Genomic DNA, 21,108 nt, shown 5'->3' on the forward strand with positions numbered 1-21,108 from the left:
AGAGTGCTGCAGCCTCACATCCTTCTGTAGAGTGATTGGGCAGGAACAATTTCTGGTTAACTCATGGCAACAGGTATCAGTATCTTCTGTGCAGCAGGTCACTAGGGACACTAGTCGTTCCCAATATGGTTAATATCAGCATCCTCTTTGCTTCTAATTGTCTCTTGGCATCTCAGGCCAGCCAGTATTCTCCACTTTTTTACTCCATTGTGTTGCAGATTCTTAAATGGATTCTTATACACTCCCAGAGTTATTTTGACTCACAAATAGCTGTTTTGGAAGAATTAAGGCTGGTATCAGCTATTGAACTGCTTTGATTATATCACTCCCAAAAATTCCTTAAAACAGAAGTGGACAGTCTCTTTTATTTTTCATTTTTATTTATTCCATAAGATGACAGAGAGAGAGCACTCCAATTTCTGGTTTAGTCAAAAATTCCTGCTAATGCTGGTTCAGGCCAAGCTGAAGTCAGGGGCCAAGAACTCAGTCTAGTTCTCTCACATGGGTGACAGGATTCCAACTATGCAGACACCATCATAGACTCTCAGAATGTGCATTAGCAGGAGTATGGCATCAAATGCAAAGTATACAGACAAACTGTAAACTCCTTGAACACTCCAGGAGTGTGGTCTCCATTATATTTCAGGCCTGGTCTTTACATTCCCTTGAATATGGAAAAGATCTGTAATCAAATATATGGCAATGACGACAGGATATATGTGATTGTGTTCATGTCATTATGTGATTACATGCATAAGGATTTAGCAACCATATTGCAGGAATTCCCTTGTCTCCGGCTGTGAGGAAGCAAGTGGCCATTTTGGGGAAGATTGTGTGGGAAGGAACTGTTAATTCCTTTGAGTTGAGGGCAGCCTCTGGTTGAAAGGAAATGAATGCTACATACAACCATATCAGTGAGAAACTAGATATTTCCTCAGTTCAGCCTCCAGATAAGAATCCTGTCCTGTCTAAAGCTGTGATTGCAGCCATGGGAAATCATAAGCAGACTAAGCTGTGTTTGAACTCCTGAAACAAAGAAGTCATGAGATCTTAAATGTATGCTATTTAAGCTGCTAAATTACTAGCAATTTGCTATGCAGCAAGAAGAAACTAGTATTAATGTTATAATGAAGTTTTCATCTTTCATTATGCTACTCATTTTCTATTTGTCCCATCTGTATTTTGTTTCCCTTTTACTCTACTATCTTCATTTTAACTGAGTATTTTTAACTCCATTTGTATCTTGTGTGGCTTTACTAAATACAAATCTCTATTTTTTATTAGGGCCTGCTTTAAAGTTTATAATTAAACATCCTTATCATCTCAAAGTCTATATCAAGATATATCATGATACTTGGAGTACAGTGAAAAAAACACTTGTATGAGTATACTTCCATTTCTCTCCTTCCCATCTTTGTTTTACTGGTTTTTTAATATTTCAAATATACTTCCAGACAGCATTTTATTTATGATGTTCTTTTTTGATTGCTCTTTTCTTAAAATTTTCTTGAAGTACACATATTTCATGTACTCCATATCTATACATTTAGGAATATAGAGCAGCTTTCCACTCTACCCTCCCTCCAACCCACGCTCCAACTCTTCTTCATCCAACTCTTCTTCATCCTCCCTCTCCTAATCTACTCTTAATTTTTACAAAGACCTATCCTGAGTTTACATTATACTCACAAAGAGTTCAATGCATAGTATAAAGAAAAAAATAGTTCCTCAACAGAAGAGATAAGAGCTAGAAATTATTATCAACTCTCAAAATGTCAATTTCACTCAAATACATGACATTTTAGATACTCTACTAGTTGCCACAAATCAGAAAAAAACATGTGGTAACTGTTGTTTTGTATAAAGGTTTCCAGTTGCATACATTTTATTGAAAAAGACAGGATTCCATTCTTTTTCACAGCTGAGTAGCACACCATAGTGTATATGTGCCATAATTTCTTTATCTTTTCTTCAGTTGATGGACATATCTGGGGTGACACCACATCTTAGCTACTGTGAACTGAACTACAATAGACATATGGGTACAGATAACTCTTTCATATGCTGATTTCATTTTCCTTGGGTAAATTCCCAGTGGTAGGATTGCTGGGTCATGTAACAGATTCATTTTCAGATTTCTGAGGTATCTCCATACTATCTTCCACAATGGCTGCCCATCCTCACCTACCATGGACTAGGATACTTCCCGTCCCCCAACCTCATCAGCATTTATTATTTGTTGATTTCTGTATGAGAGCCATTCTAATGGGGTGAAGTAAAACCTCATTGTGGTTTTGATTTGCATTTCCCTGACAGCTCATAATCCTGAGCATTTTTTCATGTGTCTGTTGGCCATTTGAATTTCTTCTTTTGAAAAATCCTGTTCAAGTCCTTTGCCCATCTCTTAATTGGGTTGTTTGTTCTATTGTTGTGTTTCTTGAGCTCTTTATAGACTCTAAATATTAATCCTTTATAGTTGCATAGTTTGCAAATATTTTCTCCAACTCTGTCAGTTGCCTCTTAGCTTTGCTGTGCAGAAGCTTGATGTAATCTCATTGTCAATTTTAATTGCCTGGGCTTCTGGCGTCTTTCCAAAGAAGTCTTTGCCTATACCAATGTCTTGCAGAGTATCCCCAGTGTTTTGTTTGTTTGTTTGTTTGACAGGCAGAGTTAGACAGTGAAAGAGACAGAGAGAAAGGTCTTCCTTTTTCCATTGGTTCACCCCCAAAGTGGCCACTATAGCCAGCGCGTTGCAGCTGGTGCGCTGTGCCGATCTGAAGCCAGGAGCCAGGTGCTTCCTCCTGATCTCCCATGCAGGTGCAGGGCCCAAGGACCTGGGCCATCCTCCACTGCACTCATGGATCACAGCAGAGAGCTGGAATGGAAGAGGAGCAACCGGGACAGAATCTGGTGCCTCAACCGGGACTAGAACCCAGGGTGCCAGTGCTGCAGGTGGAGGATTAGCCTAGTGAGCCGTGGCACTGGCCCAATGTTCTTTAGCACTTTGATGGTATCAGATTGTAGATTTAGGTCTTTGATCGATTTTTACTGGAGTTTTTGTAAGGTGTAAGGTAGGGTTCTTGCATCATACTTCTGCATGCAGAGAACCAGTTTCCCCAGCACCATTCATAAAAGAGACTGTCCTTGCTCCAGAGATGATTTTAGTTCCTTTGTTAAAGACAAGTTGGTTATAGATGTGTGGATTGATTACTGGAGTTTCTGTTCTGTACTTTTGGTCTACATGTTTGTTTGTTTGTTTTTTGCCAGTACTAGGCTGTTTGGTTATAACTGTCCTGTAGTATGTCTTGAAATCTGATATTGTGATGCCTCTGGCTTTGTTTTTGTTGTACAAGATTAGCTATTCTGGGTTTCTTGTGTTTCCATATGAATTTTACCATAATTTTTTCTAGATCAGAGAATGTGGTTGGTATGTTGAATGGGATCACATTGAATCTGTAAATTGCTTTTGGTAGTAAGGACATTTTGATATTAATACTTCTAAACCATGAACATGGAACATTTTTCCATTTTTGCACCTTCTTCTATTTATGTTTTATAATTTTCATCATAGAACTCTTTGACATCCTTGGTTAAATTTATTCCAAGGTATTTAATTTTTTTGTAGCTGTTGTGAATGAGATTGATTTTAGAAGTTCTTTCTCAGCCATGGCACTATCTGTGTATAAAAAGGACACTGATTTTTGTGTGTTAATTTTATATCCAGCCACTTGACCAAATTCTTCTGAGTTCCAACAGTCTTTCAGTGGAGTCTTTTGGTTTCCCTATAAATAGAAATATGTCATCTACAAATAGGAATAGATAGCTTAACTTCCTCCTTTCAATTTTGTATTCCTTTTATTTCATTTACTTGCCTAATATCTCTAAGTAAAACTTTCAGGTTTATATTGAGTTGGTAATTTCTAGCTTCATTCCATGTGCCCAGGGAAGATACATGGTATGATTTTGATTGTTTTGAATTTGCTAAGCCTTGCTTCATATCCTAGCATATGATCTATCAAACAGGACATTCCTACATGGATGAGAAGAACATGCATTCTGCAATTGTGGGATGAAAGATTCTGAAGATATCAGTTAGGTCCAGTTGGTCCATGATGTAGATTAGCTCTGTTGTTCTTTGTTGATTTTCTGCCTAACTGATCTGTCCATTGACGAAAGTAGGGTGTTGAAGTCTCCCATTACTATTGTATTGGAATCTGTGTCTCCCTTTAGATCCATTAACATTTGTTTTATATAGCCAGTTGCCCTGGGATTTGGTGCATATACATTTATCACAGTCACATATTCCTTTATAATTGATATCTTAATCATTATATAGTTCCCTTCTTTGTCTCCTTCAACAGTTTTTGTGTTAACATCTATTTTGTTCTATAATAGGATAGCCACACCTGATGGTTTCTGCTTTTTGTTAGCATGGAATATCTTGTTTCATCCTTTCACTTTCCATCTGTGTCTATCTTTGTTGATGAGGTGTGTTTCTAGTAAGAGGCAAGTAGATGGCTCTTGTTATTTAATTCATTCAGCCATCCTATATCTAATTGGAGGGTTTAGGCTATTTATATTCAAGGTTACTATTTAAGGTTACTATTCATACGTACCAACTTGGCTCTGCCATTTTTCTGTAAGTATTCCTACTGTTTGCTTTGGATTTCCTTTGTACTTTTACTTGGAGATTTTCTGTCTTCACATTTTTTTCATAATGATGACTTTTTGTGTGTTTCTGTAACACATCCTTAAGCATTTTTGTAAGGCTAGGTGAGTGATGACAAAGTCTTTCCATTTTTGTTTGCTATGGAAAGCCTTTATTTCACCTTCATCATAAATGGGAGCTTTTCAGGACTCAGTATTCTGGGTTGACAGGTTTTTTTTTTTTCTTTTAAAACTTTGACTATGTCTCTCTATTCTATACTAGTGTGTAAGGTTTCAGGCACTTCGATCTCTTCATTTTCACATTCTAACATTGAAGTATTGCTGTGCTCCTTTGTGGGGGGTCATTTTGCCTCCCTTATTCTTATTTCTTGAATTTCTGCATTTATTTTTAGGCATTTGTGGACACACTTATTGGGTTTTTTCCTCTGATGACTTTTATCTGTGAACTATTCCTCTGTAGCTTAGTGGATTATCTCCTTTCAGTGAACACCCAGAGATGTGTGCTGTAGGTGGCCCACAAGTTCTGGTCAATGTTCCAGGCAAGTATGCAGGTTGATACACAAGTTAGGCATGGTAGATTTCTTTTTAACAGAAAGGAGGATATGATACCTTTGTTGGTGTAATCATACCCTCACCTCCTCTCTCCCAAGGTGATGAAATCCGAGGTATTAGCCCACAGTGAGTGTAATATTCATCTGCATTGCCGCACACATTCACAGCACAAAGGGTCTGTGAAGTCCTCAGTGTGAACGTGGGTCTCATTGCAATGACCCACCCCAGGCAATTAGGGAGCTCTGAGCATGTAGAGGCATTCACATTGATTGCTCAGAGACCCAGTTACACTTAGACCCTCTCATGCAGTCACAGGGTTTCCACAGTCTTAGCACACAAGGCTCCCACAATCACAGTGTGCAGAGGATCCACTCTGCCCCATCAGCCTGTCCCAGCTACAGAGACACAGACACATTCTCAGAGCCAGCTGCCTGTTGGTGCTCTACCTACGTGGTTTGAGCCCTGGAGCCTGTAGTATTTTGAGAGGCTGGAAGCACCTCACAGTCATATGTGGGTGCCCAGTCCCCGGTGGACTGCCCCACCAACCCACCAGACTCTAAGTCAGTGGGGAATGTGGATTTTTCCCTCTGGATCACACCCATGCAAAGAGCCACTGACTGCAGCCCCTACGCACTTCACAATGTTGCCTCCTCCCGCCAGTTACTGGGTGCACACACCCAATGTGTTGTCATTGCTACTGCTGACAAGATGTTATCTTGTTGCGGCCAGTTGCTGGGTGCACACACAATAGCTCCCGCAGCTGCTGCTGACGCCCAAAATGTTGCCCATTTCACTCAGCCAGTTGCTGGCTGCTGTTGTGGGGGAACTGAGAGAGAGAAATGTGCCCTGTTTTTTTTCACTGAGTTAGCGGGTATCCTATCCCCCTTGGGATTTCAGGCCTGATTCACACCAAGCTCTCCCCCTGGCTATATCACTAGTGGCATGGGCTGCTGCAGTCAGTCTGATCTTACCTCACTCTCCAAAGCTGACACTTTCTCCAGCTCTCAGCTGCTAGTGTCATTTGTGTGGCCATGTTCATGCTCTGCATCCACTCCTTCCACTCAGATCCATGGCATCTCTCTTCTTTCCATAGAATTTCTAGTGCGGTTTTCTAACTTTCCACTGAGAATATACCCCCTCATTTTTCCTTTTTTTACTATTTACCTATAGCCTAGAGTAATATGCCCTTTTCCTATTCAGCCATCTTGGAATCTATTGTGATATTATGATTTATTACATTTCTACATATTATAACCTCCACATACTAGTTTTAACATTGATATATCTTTTAAAGAAATTTAGAGAATAAAACATTTACTGACATATGTAGTTATCATTTCAGTATTTTCCATGGCTGTTAATTTTTATTCAATGTCAGACATTTGACATGTTGTAGATACTGTGTATATTTTTATTCCTGTACATATTTTTGAGCTTTCTTCTGGAACAAATTTATGTTTCTTGAAAACAAATTATTATTATTATTATTTTTTTTTACAGGCAGAGTGGACAGTGAGAGAGAGAGACAGAGAGAAAGGTCTTCCTTTGCTGTTGGTTCACCCTCCAATGGCCGCCGCGGCCGGCGCGCTGTGGCTGGCGCACCGCGCTGATCCGATGGCAGGAGCCAGGAGCCAGGTGCTTTTCCTGGTCTCCCATGGGGTGCAGGGCCCAAGCACCTGGGCCATCCTCCACTGCACTCCCTGGCCACAGCAGAGAGCTGGCCTGGAAGAGGGGCAACCAGGACAGAATCCGGCGCCCCGACCGGGACTAGAACCCGGTGTGCCGGCACCGCTAGGCGGAGGATTAGCCTAGTGAGCCGCAGCGCCGGCCACAAATTACTTTTTAACAACTGTTTGTCAAGACTATATCAGTGCTCAAACTCTGAATAATTATTCTAGAGTACTGAGCAATTATTCTACACCACACACCACCATTAGGTATACTCTGCACAATTTCCATTTCAATATTCCTGAAGCTTTTCATTCAAGCCAGTAGAAAACACTACCTCTAATTCTTTCAGTAGGTCAATCTTTGCCTAGTCACAGGCATAGTTTCCTCACAAGTATGCATTAATCAGTACACAAAGGCACAAATGTGGTCTCCACACATCTCTGGAGTTCTCTCTCTGTGCAGTGATCTCTCTCAAAATCTTTTCTAGAAGTCGTTCTTATTGTCTTCATCTCTCTAAGCCCTCAGCTCTATTTCCTCAACTTGAGCAGATCAATAGGCTATGACTAGATCCCCCAATCTAGCACCATATCACAGAAACTTTTTCAAAGCAACAAAACAGGCCAACTGTAGGGCTCACCTCATTTGTTTCCCATCACTTAGAAATCACTGTACTTTACTGCACATCTTGAAAACTTGGGCACACTGTTGGTTGTTTTAGGTACCAGAGTAATGTAGTTATTCTATCTTTTCTGGAAGCATAATTCTTTAGTTATTTCTCATGCATTAGAAAAACTAACTCAGTTTTAAACTAAACACAGAAGGCAGAGCAAATGAGTAACAATTTTAGAATTATTGGTGAATAGTGGCTGCTCTGTTCCTATTGCTTTCTTTTTCAATGAATCTACCTACTGCTGTTAATGAAAACTCCTCTTACTATATAGTATATTTTGGGAGTGGGAGGAATTTTGTGTGTGTGTGTGTGTGTGTGTAAGGGGTGCAGATAATTTGCCCAATCAGTTTACAGGTCTTCAGACTAAGTGGAAACACACCTAACTTTGTCTCCTTCTGTATGTGTCTTGTATGAAATGCTGAACCTCAAGACTAAGCTTACTACCCTACTTGAATTAGTCTTCCTTAGCAAATTTTGAATAAATTCATCATGTAACAATGTTTATTTGTGGCAAGGAACAAATTGTGGTACATTAAAGATAGTCACAAGTTACTTCACATTCCTCTCATCAAGAAGCAGGATTATAATAACTGTTGAATGTATGTGGACTCTAAAACAGTGCTCACAATCAGAATACAGCAAAAATGAAGTTGAACCAATAGCTGAGACCAGACCCGAAGAGACTGGCACCTTCTACATCTTATGTCTTAGAACTATTCTTTGCAATGGTTGCCCTGGTGGAAGCCAAACACTGTAGAGCAAGTCCAGCTACTCTGAAATAGCCATAACTGGAGAAAGTGACTCCTGCCAGTGCCCAGGTTTTCATCAGTCTAGCCTAGGCCCAGACATGTGAGTGAAGGAGCATTTTGAATAGTCCATGCCCAGAAAATATCATGTGAAGAACAAGGCCCTGTCATCTCCAGATGTTGAACTACTCCAGTTAAGGCCCTATACATAATTTGAAGAGGCAAATCATCCAGCAAAGCCCAGACCAAATGCTTTAGCTAAAAACCATGAGATATAAAAACAATTGTTATGATAATAAGCTATAAAGTTTTGAAGTAATTTTTAATGCAGTAATAAATAATCAGAATAGGAGAAAAATCAGGAGTTCAGCATAGATTTGTCTATTACAGATACAGATACAGATACAGTAGAAATGTCAAGCTGGTTTTGAACACATAAGTCTGCAGTTATGGATGATGTGTATAGCAAGATATAAATTTGCAAGGTATCCTCTTTAGCCTATACTAATTTTTTCCAAAATATTTATTATTTATGGTTTTTTCTAAGTAATTTATTAATTTTGTTTAATATTCACTATCCGTATTCTCCTTTTTAAACCCCTCAAAAAGAAATATATTTTATTCTCTGAGCTATCACCAGCATGCAGAATTATTGGTCGTACATGGAAGACAAATATTTGCTGAAGAAATGAGTCAACTTAAAAATTGTACTTAAAAATATTTTAACCATGAGATTACTCTGAGAGCCCGTATACTGAGTAAAAACAAAAGGTCAGGCTTGAATATAGTCATGTAAACATTTAGGAAGTTGAGCAGATAAAGAGAAACCAGTAAAAAAAGAAGTGATCAAATATGTCTGCTGACAGGTAGAACAAAATGAACACTGAACATTATTTGCTAGATTTATCTATGTGGAAGGTCACTGATGATATCCACAAAGAACAGTTTAGTAACACAGATGAGGATAAAGTCTAACTGTACAAAGAATAGAAAAAGACTGAAGACAGAAGAAACAGATCTTTTTTAAATGAGTTCAGCCGTCAACTGGAGAAATGGTTAAAGGGGGATATGATGCCAGAAATTGTTATTGATGTACTACAGAATGTTTTTGTATTCTAAAAGAAATAATCCTTTACAGAGGAGGAAAAAATAATAAATATATATAGAGAAGGGGCAACTAAATAAGTGAGAAGGGATGAAATCCAATACAGAAGTGAGTGAATTGGTCCTAGATAAGAGCAGTAAAATAATTTACCCATTATCAAAAAAAACTATAATACATGGACACAAATGCAGGTATATTCATGGATATGATCAAAAGTCCTTTCTCCTTCTTATTCCTTCAGTAAAATAGGAAGCAAGGTTATCCACTGAAAATGAAGAAGAAATTTAAAAAGTTCTTTACCACTGTACTCAAATATGCCTCTCAGAATATTTTATATTATAATTATTTATAAACATGTCTCTCTACTAAACTATAAAACAATTCGAAGTAGAAGTACTTTTTATCTTTGCACTATGAGCCGGTAACATGATTTTCTATAATAAAATGTTTAACTCATTGACAGAATAAGTCAATGTTAAAATTTCCTTTCAGACTTTGAAGCAAAGTTAAGAGTTTGAAAACATCAGTACACACATAGTACTGTCAAGCATCTAAGTGAGATTATTCAAATTACTGCAAAATTTAAGTATTAAAAAACTAAAGCCATTTAACTTCAACTTGTGAACAAAATTATAACTAGAACAAAAACATTTCTTTAACTTACCAAGGAAATAATGAGACACTGGTATTAAAATTAAATGCTTGGAACATGAGTTATACTTAGGAGATGCTTCACACTGATGTCAGATATTAAACATTTCGTGACAAAATTTCAAGGTCCAGCTTCCAAAAATTCATTTGAATAGGGGTTACTACAACAGTAACTTTGATATAAAAAAAAAAGCAGGAACATTCTCAGACCACAGCCATATTTGTGACTAGAGGGATGCTATCTTGATGCTTAATGTTGAAAGCAAATAAAAATTAAGGTATTAGGTCAAGTAAAAGACAAAAGAATATGCTTCTAACATTAAAGTATCCTCATTATCATAGCAATGTAACAATGATTTGGCTATAAATTCTAAATTTCACACAAACTCTAAATGATTATAAATTGTGCTATTAGGAACAATTACTTTTAAAAGCACCAAAATTCAAAGACATTAGTTAAAAATGCAGAAACAAAAACAAACTTGACTGATGCATATATTTTCATTAACATTTAATCAAAAGACTTGTGGGACATTACTTTTTCCTTTAACTAAAATAACAGTAGTAATACTCTAAGCTACTAGCTCTCCTGGAAAATTCTATGAAAAGAGATTCTAATTATTATTGAAAATGCCAAGTCTTATAGTTAAAAGTACAAAAGAAGCCAGGAAATAGACAACTATTTTAAAGCAGGCCCACTTTCTCTAGATCAAAGATTTGCCATACTTCCTAGATATTCTTTCAGAAAAGCCCTATCTCTAGATGAACTGAATAGCTTGGAGAACCAAGAAGTAGGTACAAAACAGGAATTTGTATCCAATACATCTGCTATTACTCGTACATGGTAACTAATATGAAGTTCATAGGAGCAAGTAAGGAAGAAAACAACAAAATCCAACAAACAAGACTCTCAGAAAGCCAGGGAAGTATGCTGCCATTATGCTTCTTCCTTATGACCTGAGAATCACTTGTTTAATTAGATAACAAAGAAATACAATTGAATGAGATCTGAAGAATTAAAACTAAAAGATACACTCTAACATTTTTTACTTTTGGTGAAGTCATATGGTTTCCACCACTGAGCAAACTGCAGGGCTTTCTTCCTCTGGTCTTCAAAGTTTTCCCGAATCCCTTTCCTCCAAAGTCTTGGTTCTAAATCCAACATTCCACCAATGATTTCCTTTTAAATGAGAAAATTCATGCATATAAAAATAATGGAAATCAAAATGAAACTATTTGCTTGTTCTATTAAATAAAACATTCTCCGTAACATTTAAATATGCATAAATACTAGGTTTAAATTAAAAAATATTGCTTTTAATTAGTTCCAACTATGTAAGCTCTTTAATTATAGTAGTCCTAACCATGTTTCATCTCAAGCAATTTGCTCATGTTCTCACTTGTTAGCATATCTACCAAGCAGGAGCAAAGGAAGGGAGGTAAAATGAAATTTAATTAATTGTGTCCATATTAATTGCTCAAGAAAATTATTTGGAGAAAAAATTAATCAATACCAGCAATTCCAGTTCAATCTTAGGCTAATTTTCTCTCTGCTACCTAGTACATTTATAGTCCATTTTCTTCCACTATTAGTTGGAGATCTTTATTTATGAAACAAAATATTCCATTACTAATTACTAATTTAAGTAAATTTAAAATTAGTAAATTATAAATCACATTCCTTTTAAAAGTCACATTCTGAAGCACTGGAAGCAATGGCTTTTGGTTATCTGCTTATTATTCTAGATTATTTCCTTCATGATCCTCTTGCTACAGAAATGAATCAAATGGGAAGATGTTATACTTATCAAATGCTCACATTATCAAATGCTTACACAGAGGGCAGTATTGTAGGCATGGTATGAACACATTGCATATTCAGCCTAGTCCTACTAGACTGTGTTGTGTGACCTTGGACATCCAGCACAACATCTCTAGGATATCCCTTCACGGAAAAGGGAACTTCCTATTATTAGGAAAGGGAAACAAAGGGCGCCAAAAAAGACAGTAGTTGGTATAAGACATCAAGAGAAATGTGAAGTTAGATTCAGCACAAGTGTTTCTCAGCAACAGTCCTAGTAAATGATGTAGTTTTTAAAAGCCTTACAAGTTAGCTTGAAAAATTGTCTCCAAACATCAAGTTTTGTCTTATGTGTACCATAGAAAATTGATTCTTTTTGTTACTGCAGCAGCTGTCAACAAAAAGAGAACAGCCTAATAGCTTTTTTTCTTGCTCTCTCAACAACTGCTGGGTGGGGTAGTAAGGTTAAACTGAGTCCATGTGCCCACGGGCTATTTCTTGGGAAATAAACTTTAGAAAAATTGGCCCAGTGACTCAGTGAGGATTAGGGAAACTTTCTAATCTTGAAAAGGTATTGTATAAGTCATAATGCCTGAATAATATATGGAGGGAAAATAATATCCCAATTAAATTAACAAGTAAAAATGAATATTTCAATTTTTTCACTAGAATCAAGTTCATTTAAAAAATTATAAATACAGAGTAACTGAACCTTCAGTTATGAAGTTCTATTCTGTGGAATAACAGGATTTTTTAGACCAATGAAAACCAATTTCTTTCCAGTTAACTCTAAAAAAGATTTTTAAAAGTTCTCAAAAAAGTCGCAACAGTTAAAAGATGTACACGACTCTTTTGGGCCTCTGGTTAACTCATTAAGGACAACAGCATAAAAAATTCTGTATCCAAATTCTAGCGCTCAGATGCCACTTGATATATCCCTGTTCACTGTTGAAGATAGTCTTATGCAAGACAAAAAAGTACAGAGGAAGGGCAAACAAGGGGTAGCAGGGGTGGGGGAGACCTGAGCAGTTCAACAAGCTCCTCCAATTTATAGGAACTGATGATACAGGGATGACATGAGCAGAGACGACTAAGCTACACTAGATTCAAAGATCAATTCTACCATTATTATTGCCCAGACTTCTTTCAACTGCACTAACTGCTATATTAATTTCATACCAGTTCCTGACAGAACCTTAAACACTTCTCACTCAGCAGATATTTAATTTAAGGATTATATCCCCTTACAAGGCAATCTTTCATAATGCAAAGAAAATAATGGGGAAACAAAGGATCTGGACCCTAGTTTCTACCTAGAAACCATCCACATGAAATCAGTCACAATAACCTGCTTATCTATAAATCAAGAGGTGAGATAATTTGCTCTCTAGTTCAATCATGACTACATGTATCTGTAGGTCTGTCACTGATTTGTATGTGATACTGGACAAGTTACATTCCTCTCTGTAGTTCAGTTTCTTCACTTCAAATGAAAGTTATAATACCTATACAATAAATATGTGGGCATTAAATGAGTGGTTAGCCCAGTAGCTGGCACACTGTAAGCCCAAGGTAAGTGTTAGTAATTACCAACAAAGTATAAAGCTGGCTGACTCCAAAGAGAAACACTACAGTCACTGTTGACACTGTCAAGAAATGTTTGGTTCTGAACAGACACTTTTGACTCTGTTATAAATATGTGGCATATATTTGTCAATACTTTCTAGACACCCTCTGTCTAAAAATTGGGTGGAGCAGTACTCACCAACCTCATTGTACATTGTGCCCAAAAACTTGATTTCCCTTCAAAATAAAAGTGTTAGGCAAATTTCTAACTACTGGAATGTTACCACATGTGTGAATATACCTTTCCAAAGTAATGAGGGAACTTGTGTTGATCTTCAATGACATGGGCAAACCCTCCTTGAAGACCAAAGTTCACAGAGAAGTAAGGCAAGCCTCTGGGTACCTAAACAAACAAATCACACATGAAACACAGCATGAAGTCAGAAGGCTAAGCTTAATCCTTTTTCTTGCTCTCTGACATGACAGTAATTCAGTAGCCCACAAGACAAACATACAATGAATATACAATTCTAAAACAATGAGGCAATGAACTAACTTCCCAAGTAGAAGATTTCATTTTGATAGACTTTCAGCCAGATAGCTCTTCATCCTATCTAGCAATTATAATCAAGACCAATTATTTTCCTATCTTTGGGGAAAACAGGAAAGGAAAAAAGATACCTTTTAAAATATAATCACAGTCATTTTCCTTATCTATATAAATAATTAATAAAGATATGTTTTCTTATAGTTTATTCACAATGCATAATAAGAATCTGTCCATATACTTAAAGCTTGATTTATGGTATCTTTAAATTTTTACTATAGTTATCAAAAATAAACAAGAACAATCATAATTTTCTTTATTCACTCATAAAATGAATATGGCAACACTTAATTTACCAATCTCATTCCAGAATATTTCCAGAATTAATTTTCTGTTATTTTTACCCTTCCTTTCTTCTTCCCCCTCCTCCTTCCCACACAAAAAGTGTCTTAAACTTTATCTTGACTGACAGACTGTAATTTCTTGCCTTTTCTATCAATTAAATAGATACTGTATTCTTGTTAAGGTTTTTCCTTCATGCTCTAACTCTGTCACTAGGAATTATCCAAGTGGATCAAGTTATAGCAACATTTTTCGAATCCAGTCTTCACACAGTATTTACTCATCTACACAATGAATCACATCTCCCTACCTAACAATACGAATTTTGCATTGTGCCCAAAAGAAGATAACAACTTAAAGAGTAAAGTACAGTATGGTAGAGAACAGTTACCTTAAAATACTACAAACAGTATTATAGGAAAAGCATAGGATTTAAAAAAAAGTATAAAATTCGGAAAAACATTATTACACGTGGCTTTATGTATTTCTATATTTTTAATATGATAATCATATACGCAGTTACCTAGCTATCTTGCTAGAAGAGTTATTAATCAGTAGGCATTGTAAAACCTATAATATCAAAGGATGTATACATTTAACACCTTCTATTTATTACACTGGCCACCAGAGGGAAGGTGAATGGAACAGTGGTACCTCCCTTTAAAGATATTGAGAGAATTACAGCCAAAAAAAATATTTATAATTTATAATTTTAAATCACAGTAAAAAAAGGACACTGACCATTCAAATTTTTTCCTCTTATTCCACTTGATACTTCTGACTTCCTATAAGTATCTTAAATTTCAGTGTCTGAAAGGTAACCTTGATATGAGCTCAAGTTTTCCTTATGAAGTACTTTCCTTAATTTAAAAAGCAAGTCCCTAGATGCTTGTCTTTTAAAAACTGTTGTAATTGATACGAACTAAGACTTAAAATAACATTTTTAGAAATTGAGGACGAATTCTCATGAAACCTCAATAAAACAGTTTGTGAAACTGATCATTTTTCTGGACCATTTATACAACTCCTCTGCATCAACCATTTATATGTGTTTCCCTTTCCTACCACCATCGATGTCACACTGCACCACTAAGAAACAAAAGACCCAGAAAAGGTAAACAAAACAGGCAGAAAGTGAATCTTATACTCACACTACAAGGAAAAGTATAGATTAAAACAGACAAAGACAGGAGCAGGTATTTAGCATAGTGGTTAAGTCACTGCTTGAACACCCCAAAGCCAATATCAAAGTGCCTGCTTTGAGTCCTATCTACTCCACTTCTGATTCAAATTCCTACTAATGTGCATCCTTGGGAGGCAGCAGTTGATGGCTCAAGTACTTGGGCCACTACCTCTCATGTGGAAGACCTGTGTGGAGTTCTGGGCTCCTGGCTATTGCCTGACTCAGCACCAGCCATTGAAGGCATCTGGGGCATGAACCTATGGAAAGAAGATTTCTGTCTGTCTGTCTCTGCTTTTCAATTAAAAATGAAAATATATAAAAATGCTTTTAAAAATAAAAGTAATTATGGATCTCTATTACAAGCTAAGAATCTAACTTGTGAAATAAATATATAAAACACCATTGAATTCCTATGAAGCAGGCAAAAAACTAGGAAATTAGTAAACACATAGTTTTTCAAAAAAGAAAAATTATGTTCTCTTAGAAGTGAAAACATTAAAATAATATAATATTGTTAACCTTATATTCAGAAACATTTTTATCATTATTAAAAAACACTGAAAGGCCAGTGCTGTGGCACAATGGGTTAAGCCTCCATCTGTTGTGCTGGCATCCCATATGGGTGCCAGTTTGAGTCCTGCCTGCTCCATTTCCAATCCAGCTACCTGCTAATGCACCTGGGAAAGCAGTGGAAGATGACCCAAGTGCTTGTGCGCCTGTACCCAGATGGGACGCCAAGAAAAGCCCTTGGCTCCTGGCTTCAGCCTGGTCCAGCTATGGCTGTTGCAGCCACTTGGGAAGTAAACCAGTGGATGAAAGATCTCTCTCTTTCTGTCTCCCTTCTCTCTAACTCTGCTTTTCAAGTGAATAAATACATCTTTTAAAAAAAATTTATTAACCAAAAAAGTAAACTTCTTTGGAATTACTCATACATTAAAGTTCTCTTGATAATTACGAATCAAAGCTAAGAAGCAGCTCAGGAGGTCATCTGGTTCATTAGCCAACTACTATGAGTTTCAAATAGCCTCAGATATAAGACTATGTGATGTCTTAGTAAAGGCAATGGTTCTCATATTTGAGAAAATTTAAAGCTGAATATACAGTTGATGTTCATACAAGGACCGATGTCTGTTTCCTACTTTCCATATTGGTTAAATTAAAATACTGAATTTCTGGATACTTAATTGAGGTCTTTTTCCTGATTTTTAAAAACAAACAATAGTTAGTTGTCACCGATCAGGGAGAACATATATTTGTCCCTTTGGGACTGGATTATTTCACTCAGGATAATGTTCTCCAAATTCCTAACAGGGATCACTTTTCAGTTAAAATTTAAACACCTAAGAATAATTGTGTATTAATTACTGAGTTCAACCAATAGCATTAGAACAAAAAAAAAATACTAAAATGGATAAAGTATTACATTGTACATCAACAGTCAGGACAAGAGCTGATCAAGTCACTGTTTCTCATAGTGTCCATTTCACTTCAACAAGTTTCAACGGTGACTTGACAGCCCTTGCCCTGACTGTTGATGAACAACTTAATACGTTATCCATCTTAGTATTTTTTTTGTTTGTTCTACTTAATACTTTTGGTTGAATACTGTAATCAATACACAATTCTTCTTAAGTGCTGAAACTTAACTGAAAAGTGATCGCTGTTAAATATAAGAGTGGGAATAAGAGAGGGAAGAGATGTGCAATTCGGGACATGCTCAAGATGACTTACCTCAAACGGTAGAGTTAGAAACATACCAGGGGATTCCAATTCAATCCCATCAAGGTGGCAGGTACCAATGCCATCTCACTAGTCCCGGTGATTAATTTCAATTCACAATTGATCATAATGATAGGACTAAGAGCCAAAGGGAGCACATAAACAAGACTAGTGTCTGCAAATACTAGCTGATAGAAAAAAAAAGGGAGAGAACGATCCAACATGGGAAGTGAGATACAGAGCAGACCCATAGAATGGCGGATGTCCTAAACAGCACTCTGGCCTCAGAATCAGCCCTTAAGGCATGCAGATCCGGCTGAAAAGCCCATGAGAGTATTTCAGGCATGGAAAGCCAAAACACTCTCGCCAAAAAAAAAAAAAAAAAAAAAAAAAAAAAAAAAAAAAACACCCTAAATGAAAGATCTCTGGGAGTGAGATCCCAGTGGAAAGAACGGGTCATCAAAGAAGGAGGTATCTTTCTCTGAAGGGAGGAGAGAACTTCCACTTTGACTATGACCTTGTCTAAATATGATCAGAGTCGGTGATCTCAAAAGGCTTCCATAGCCTTGGCAACTCCTGACAAGAGCCTAGGGTGATTACTGAGGCCATAAACAAGAGTGTCAATTTGTTAAGTCAACAACAGGATCACTGTGCACTTACTCCTCATGTAGGATCTCTGTCCTTAATGTGCTGTACATTGTGATTTAATGCTATAACTAGTACTCAAACAGTATTTTTCACTTTGTGTTTCTGTGTGGGTACAAACTGTTGAAATCTTTACTTAATATATGCTAAACTGATCTTCTATATATAAAGAGAATTGAAAATGAATCTTGATGTGAATGGAAGGGGGGAGGGAGAGGGAAAGGGAAGGGTTGCGGGTGGGAGGGAAGTTATGGGGGGCGCACTATAATCCATAAGCTGTACTTTGGAAATTTATATTCATTAAATAAAAGTTTAAAAAAAAAAACAATAGTTACTAGATGGGTCATTAATAGTAAAACTGTTTATAGTGTAGCAAACAGGGAGTAATACATTTCTTCTAAAATCTGTACCTTGAAACATTCTTTAATAAAGATTTATTCATTTATTTATTTTAAGGCAGAGTTACAGAGAAAGAGATGAAGAAACAGAAAAGAGAGAGAGAGAGATTTCCATCTGCTGGTTTACTCCCCAAATGGCTGCAATGACTGGAGGTATGCAGATCTGAAGCCAGGAGCCAGGAATTTCATCCAACTCTCCCATGTGGGTGGCAGAGGCCCAAGCACTTGGGTCATCTTCTACTGCTTTCCCGGGTGCATTAGCACGGGGCTGATCAGCAGCAGAGCAGTCAGAACATAAACCGGCACACAACTGGGATGCCAGAGTTTAAATCAGTGGCTTAACACACCATGCCACAATGTTTTCCCGTAACTTGAAATATTTTTGACACTGTTACTGAAGCTATCTTCTAAAAAAAGATTTTATGGCATGGAAAAATTATGATTTATGAGGCTTAAAAGCTGGGCAAAAACATGTACATGAAGCACTTTTTTCTATAAACTATTAAGGGAGAGAAATAAGACATTTAGGGTTTATTTCATTTTGCTTTGTTTTCTTTATTTTTTTGTTTGTTCGTTTGTTTTTTGACAGGCAGAGTTAGAGAGAGAGAGACATAGAGAAAGGTCTTCTTTTTTCCGTTGGTTCACCCCCTAAGTGGCTGCTACGGCTGGCGCATTGCAGCCGGCACTCTGCGCCAATCTGAAGGCAGGAGCCAGGTGCTTCTCCTGGTCTCCCATGGGGTGCAGGGCCCAAGGACTTGGGCCATCCTCCACTGCCCTCCCGGCCCACAGCAGAGAGCTGGACTGGAAGAGGAGCAACCAGGACAGAATCCGGCACCCCAACCGGGACTAGAACCTGGGGTGCTGGTGCCACAGGCGGAGGATTAGCCTACTGAGCCACGGCGCCGGCCAAGAAAATCTTTAAAAAAAAAAAAAGTTCATGGAGAGGCCGGTGCTATGGCATAGCGGGTGAAGCCACTGCCTGCAGTGCTGGCATCCTATATGGGCGCCAGTTTGAGTCCCAGCTGCTCCACTTCCAATCCAGCTCTCTGCTATGGCCTGGGAAAGCAGTAGAAGATGGCCCAAGTCCTTGGGCCCCTGCACCAGCATGAGAGATCCAAAAGAAACTCCTGGCTCCTGGCTTCAGATCTGTGCATCTCTGGTCATTGTGCCAATTGGGTAGTGAACCAGCGGATGGTAGACCTCTCTCTCTCTCTCTCTCTGCCTCTCCTTCTCTCTCTGTGTAACTCTTTCAAATAAATAAATAAATCTTAAAAAAAAAATTTATGGAAAATGGAATTAAAAGACCTAGAACCTACTGTGAAAACAAGTTTGAAATCCATGCATAATCTTTTAACAGTATAGCTGTTCTATGAACTTTCTGAAAACCCTGTAAGTGTAATAAGGAATCCTATTAACCACATATCATATATCAGGTGTCTGGTTTTCCAAAACAAATTAAGTAAAGATAATCTAGTGCCATCTACTAGAACATGGTTTGGTAAAATTTTCTCTGTGAAAGGGCCACACAACAAAGTACTTTAAGCTTTGCAGATCATAGGGTCTCTTTTGGGACTACTTAGCTCTGCCCTTTTAGCAGGAAAGCATCCCTGAAAATGGTTATGTTCCAATAAAATATCATTTACAAAAGCAAGTAGAAGACTAGATGTAACACAGAGGCTTGAGTGTCAATCCCTGCTTTAGAATATTAACTCCATGGGCCGGCGCCGCGGCTCACTAGGCTAATCCTCTGCCTTGCGGCACCGGCACACCGGGTTCTAGTCCCGGTCAGGGCACCGGATTCTGTTCCTGTTGCCCCTCTTCCAGGCCAGCTCTCTGCTGTGGCCAGGCCTCTTCCAGGTCAGCTCTCTGCTGTGGCCAGGGAGTGCAGTGGAGGATGGCCCAAGTGCTTGGGCCCTGCACCCCATGGGAGACCAGGAGAAGCACCTGGCTCCTGCCATTGGATCAGCACGGTGCGCCGGCCACAGTGCACCGGCCGCAGTGGCCATTGAAGGGTGAACCAACGGCAAAAGGAAGACCTTTCTCTCTGTCTCTCTCTCTCACTGTCCACTCTGCCTGTCAAAAAAAAAAAAAAAAAGAAGAATATTAACTCCATGAAGACCAGCATCTTCTCTGTTTTGGTCTATCTACTATGTACAAAAAGCAGGTACTCAATAATATTTTTAGAGTAAATTACTTTTTTGAATAGAAAACCAAAAACGAATCAAAACTTCTATTAAACCTCTGTTCCACTTAATTTAGATTTCTATAAAAAAAAATGATCATCCCAAAAGTACTCAACTTACATATAACTTGTATCAAAAAGTTGATTGGTAAATTAAGATTAAATTAGGGGCCAGCACTGTGACGTAGGAGGCCAGGCCTCTGCCTCTAGCACCAGCATCCCATATGGGTACCAGCTGAATCGCTGCTACACTTCCAATTCAGTTCCCTGCTGATGGTCTGGGAAAGCAGTGGAGGACAGCCCAAGTGCTTTAGCCTCTGCATACACATGGGAGATCCCAAAGGAGCTTCTGGCTCCTGCCTTCAGATCAGCTCAGCTCCAGCCATTGTGGCCATTAGGATGGAAATCAGTCTCTCTCTCTCTCTCTCTCTCTCTCTCTCTCTCTCTCACACTCTCTCTCTCTCTTCCATCTTTCTGTCTGTAACTCAGCCTCACAAATAAATCTTAAGGGGGCTGGGGCCGTAGCTCACTTGGTTAATCCTCTGCCTGCAGCGCAAGCATCCCTTATGGGCACCGGGTTCTAGTCCCGGTTGCTCCTCTTCCAGTCCAGCTCTCTGCTGTGGCCCGGGAGGGCAGTGGAGAATGGCCCAAGTGCTTGGGCC

The 21,108-nt window shown here is 38.1% G+C and overlaps 1 protein-coding gene across 4 annotated transcripts in view; it reads right to left on the reverse strand.

Annotated features, from left to right (window-relative positions):
* Positions 1 to 8,610: 8,610 nt before the first annotated feature.
* CWF19L2 (CWF19 like cell cycle control factor 2) overlaps positions 8,611 to 21,108 on the reverse strand; it is a 167,777-nt gene continuing 155,279 nt past the window's right edge. For all 4 annotated transcript variants that reach the window (XR_016234260.1, XM_008261932.5, XM_089333346.1 and 1 more), the window contains 2 exons: positions 13,732 to 13,833; positions 8,611 to 11,243 (listed from right to left, as the gene is read on the reverse strand). Coding sequence is in view for 3 of the 4 variants with exons in the window: in XM_008261932.5 (XP_008260154.3) it covers positions 11,100 to 11,243; positions 13,732 to 13,833 (246 nt within the window). In the remaining variant the exon portion in view is untranslated. The remainder of the gene's footprint in view (positions 11,244 to 13,731; positions 13,834 to 21,108) is intronic.

The sequence above is a fragment of the Oryctolagus cuniculus genome, chromosome 1 (assembly GCF_051225735.1).
Source record: "Oryctolagus cuniculus isolate XC-2025 breed Fujian yellow rabbit chromosome 1, ASM5122573v1, whole genome shotgun sequence".
Classification (NCBI taxonomy): Eukaryota; Metazoa; Chordata; class Mammalia; order Lagomorpha; family Leporidae; genus Oryctolagus; species Oryctolagus cuniculus.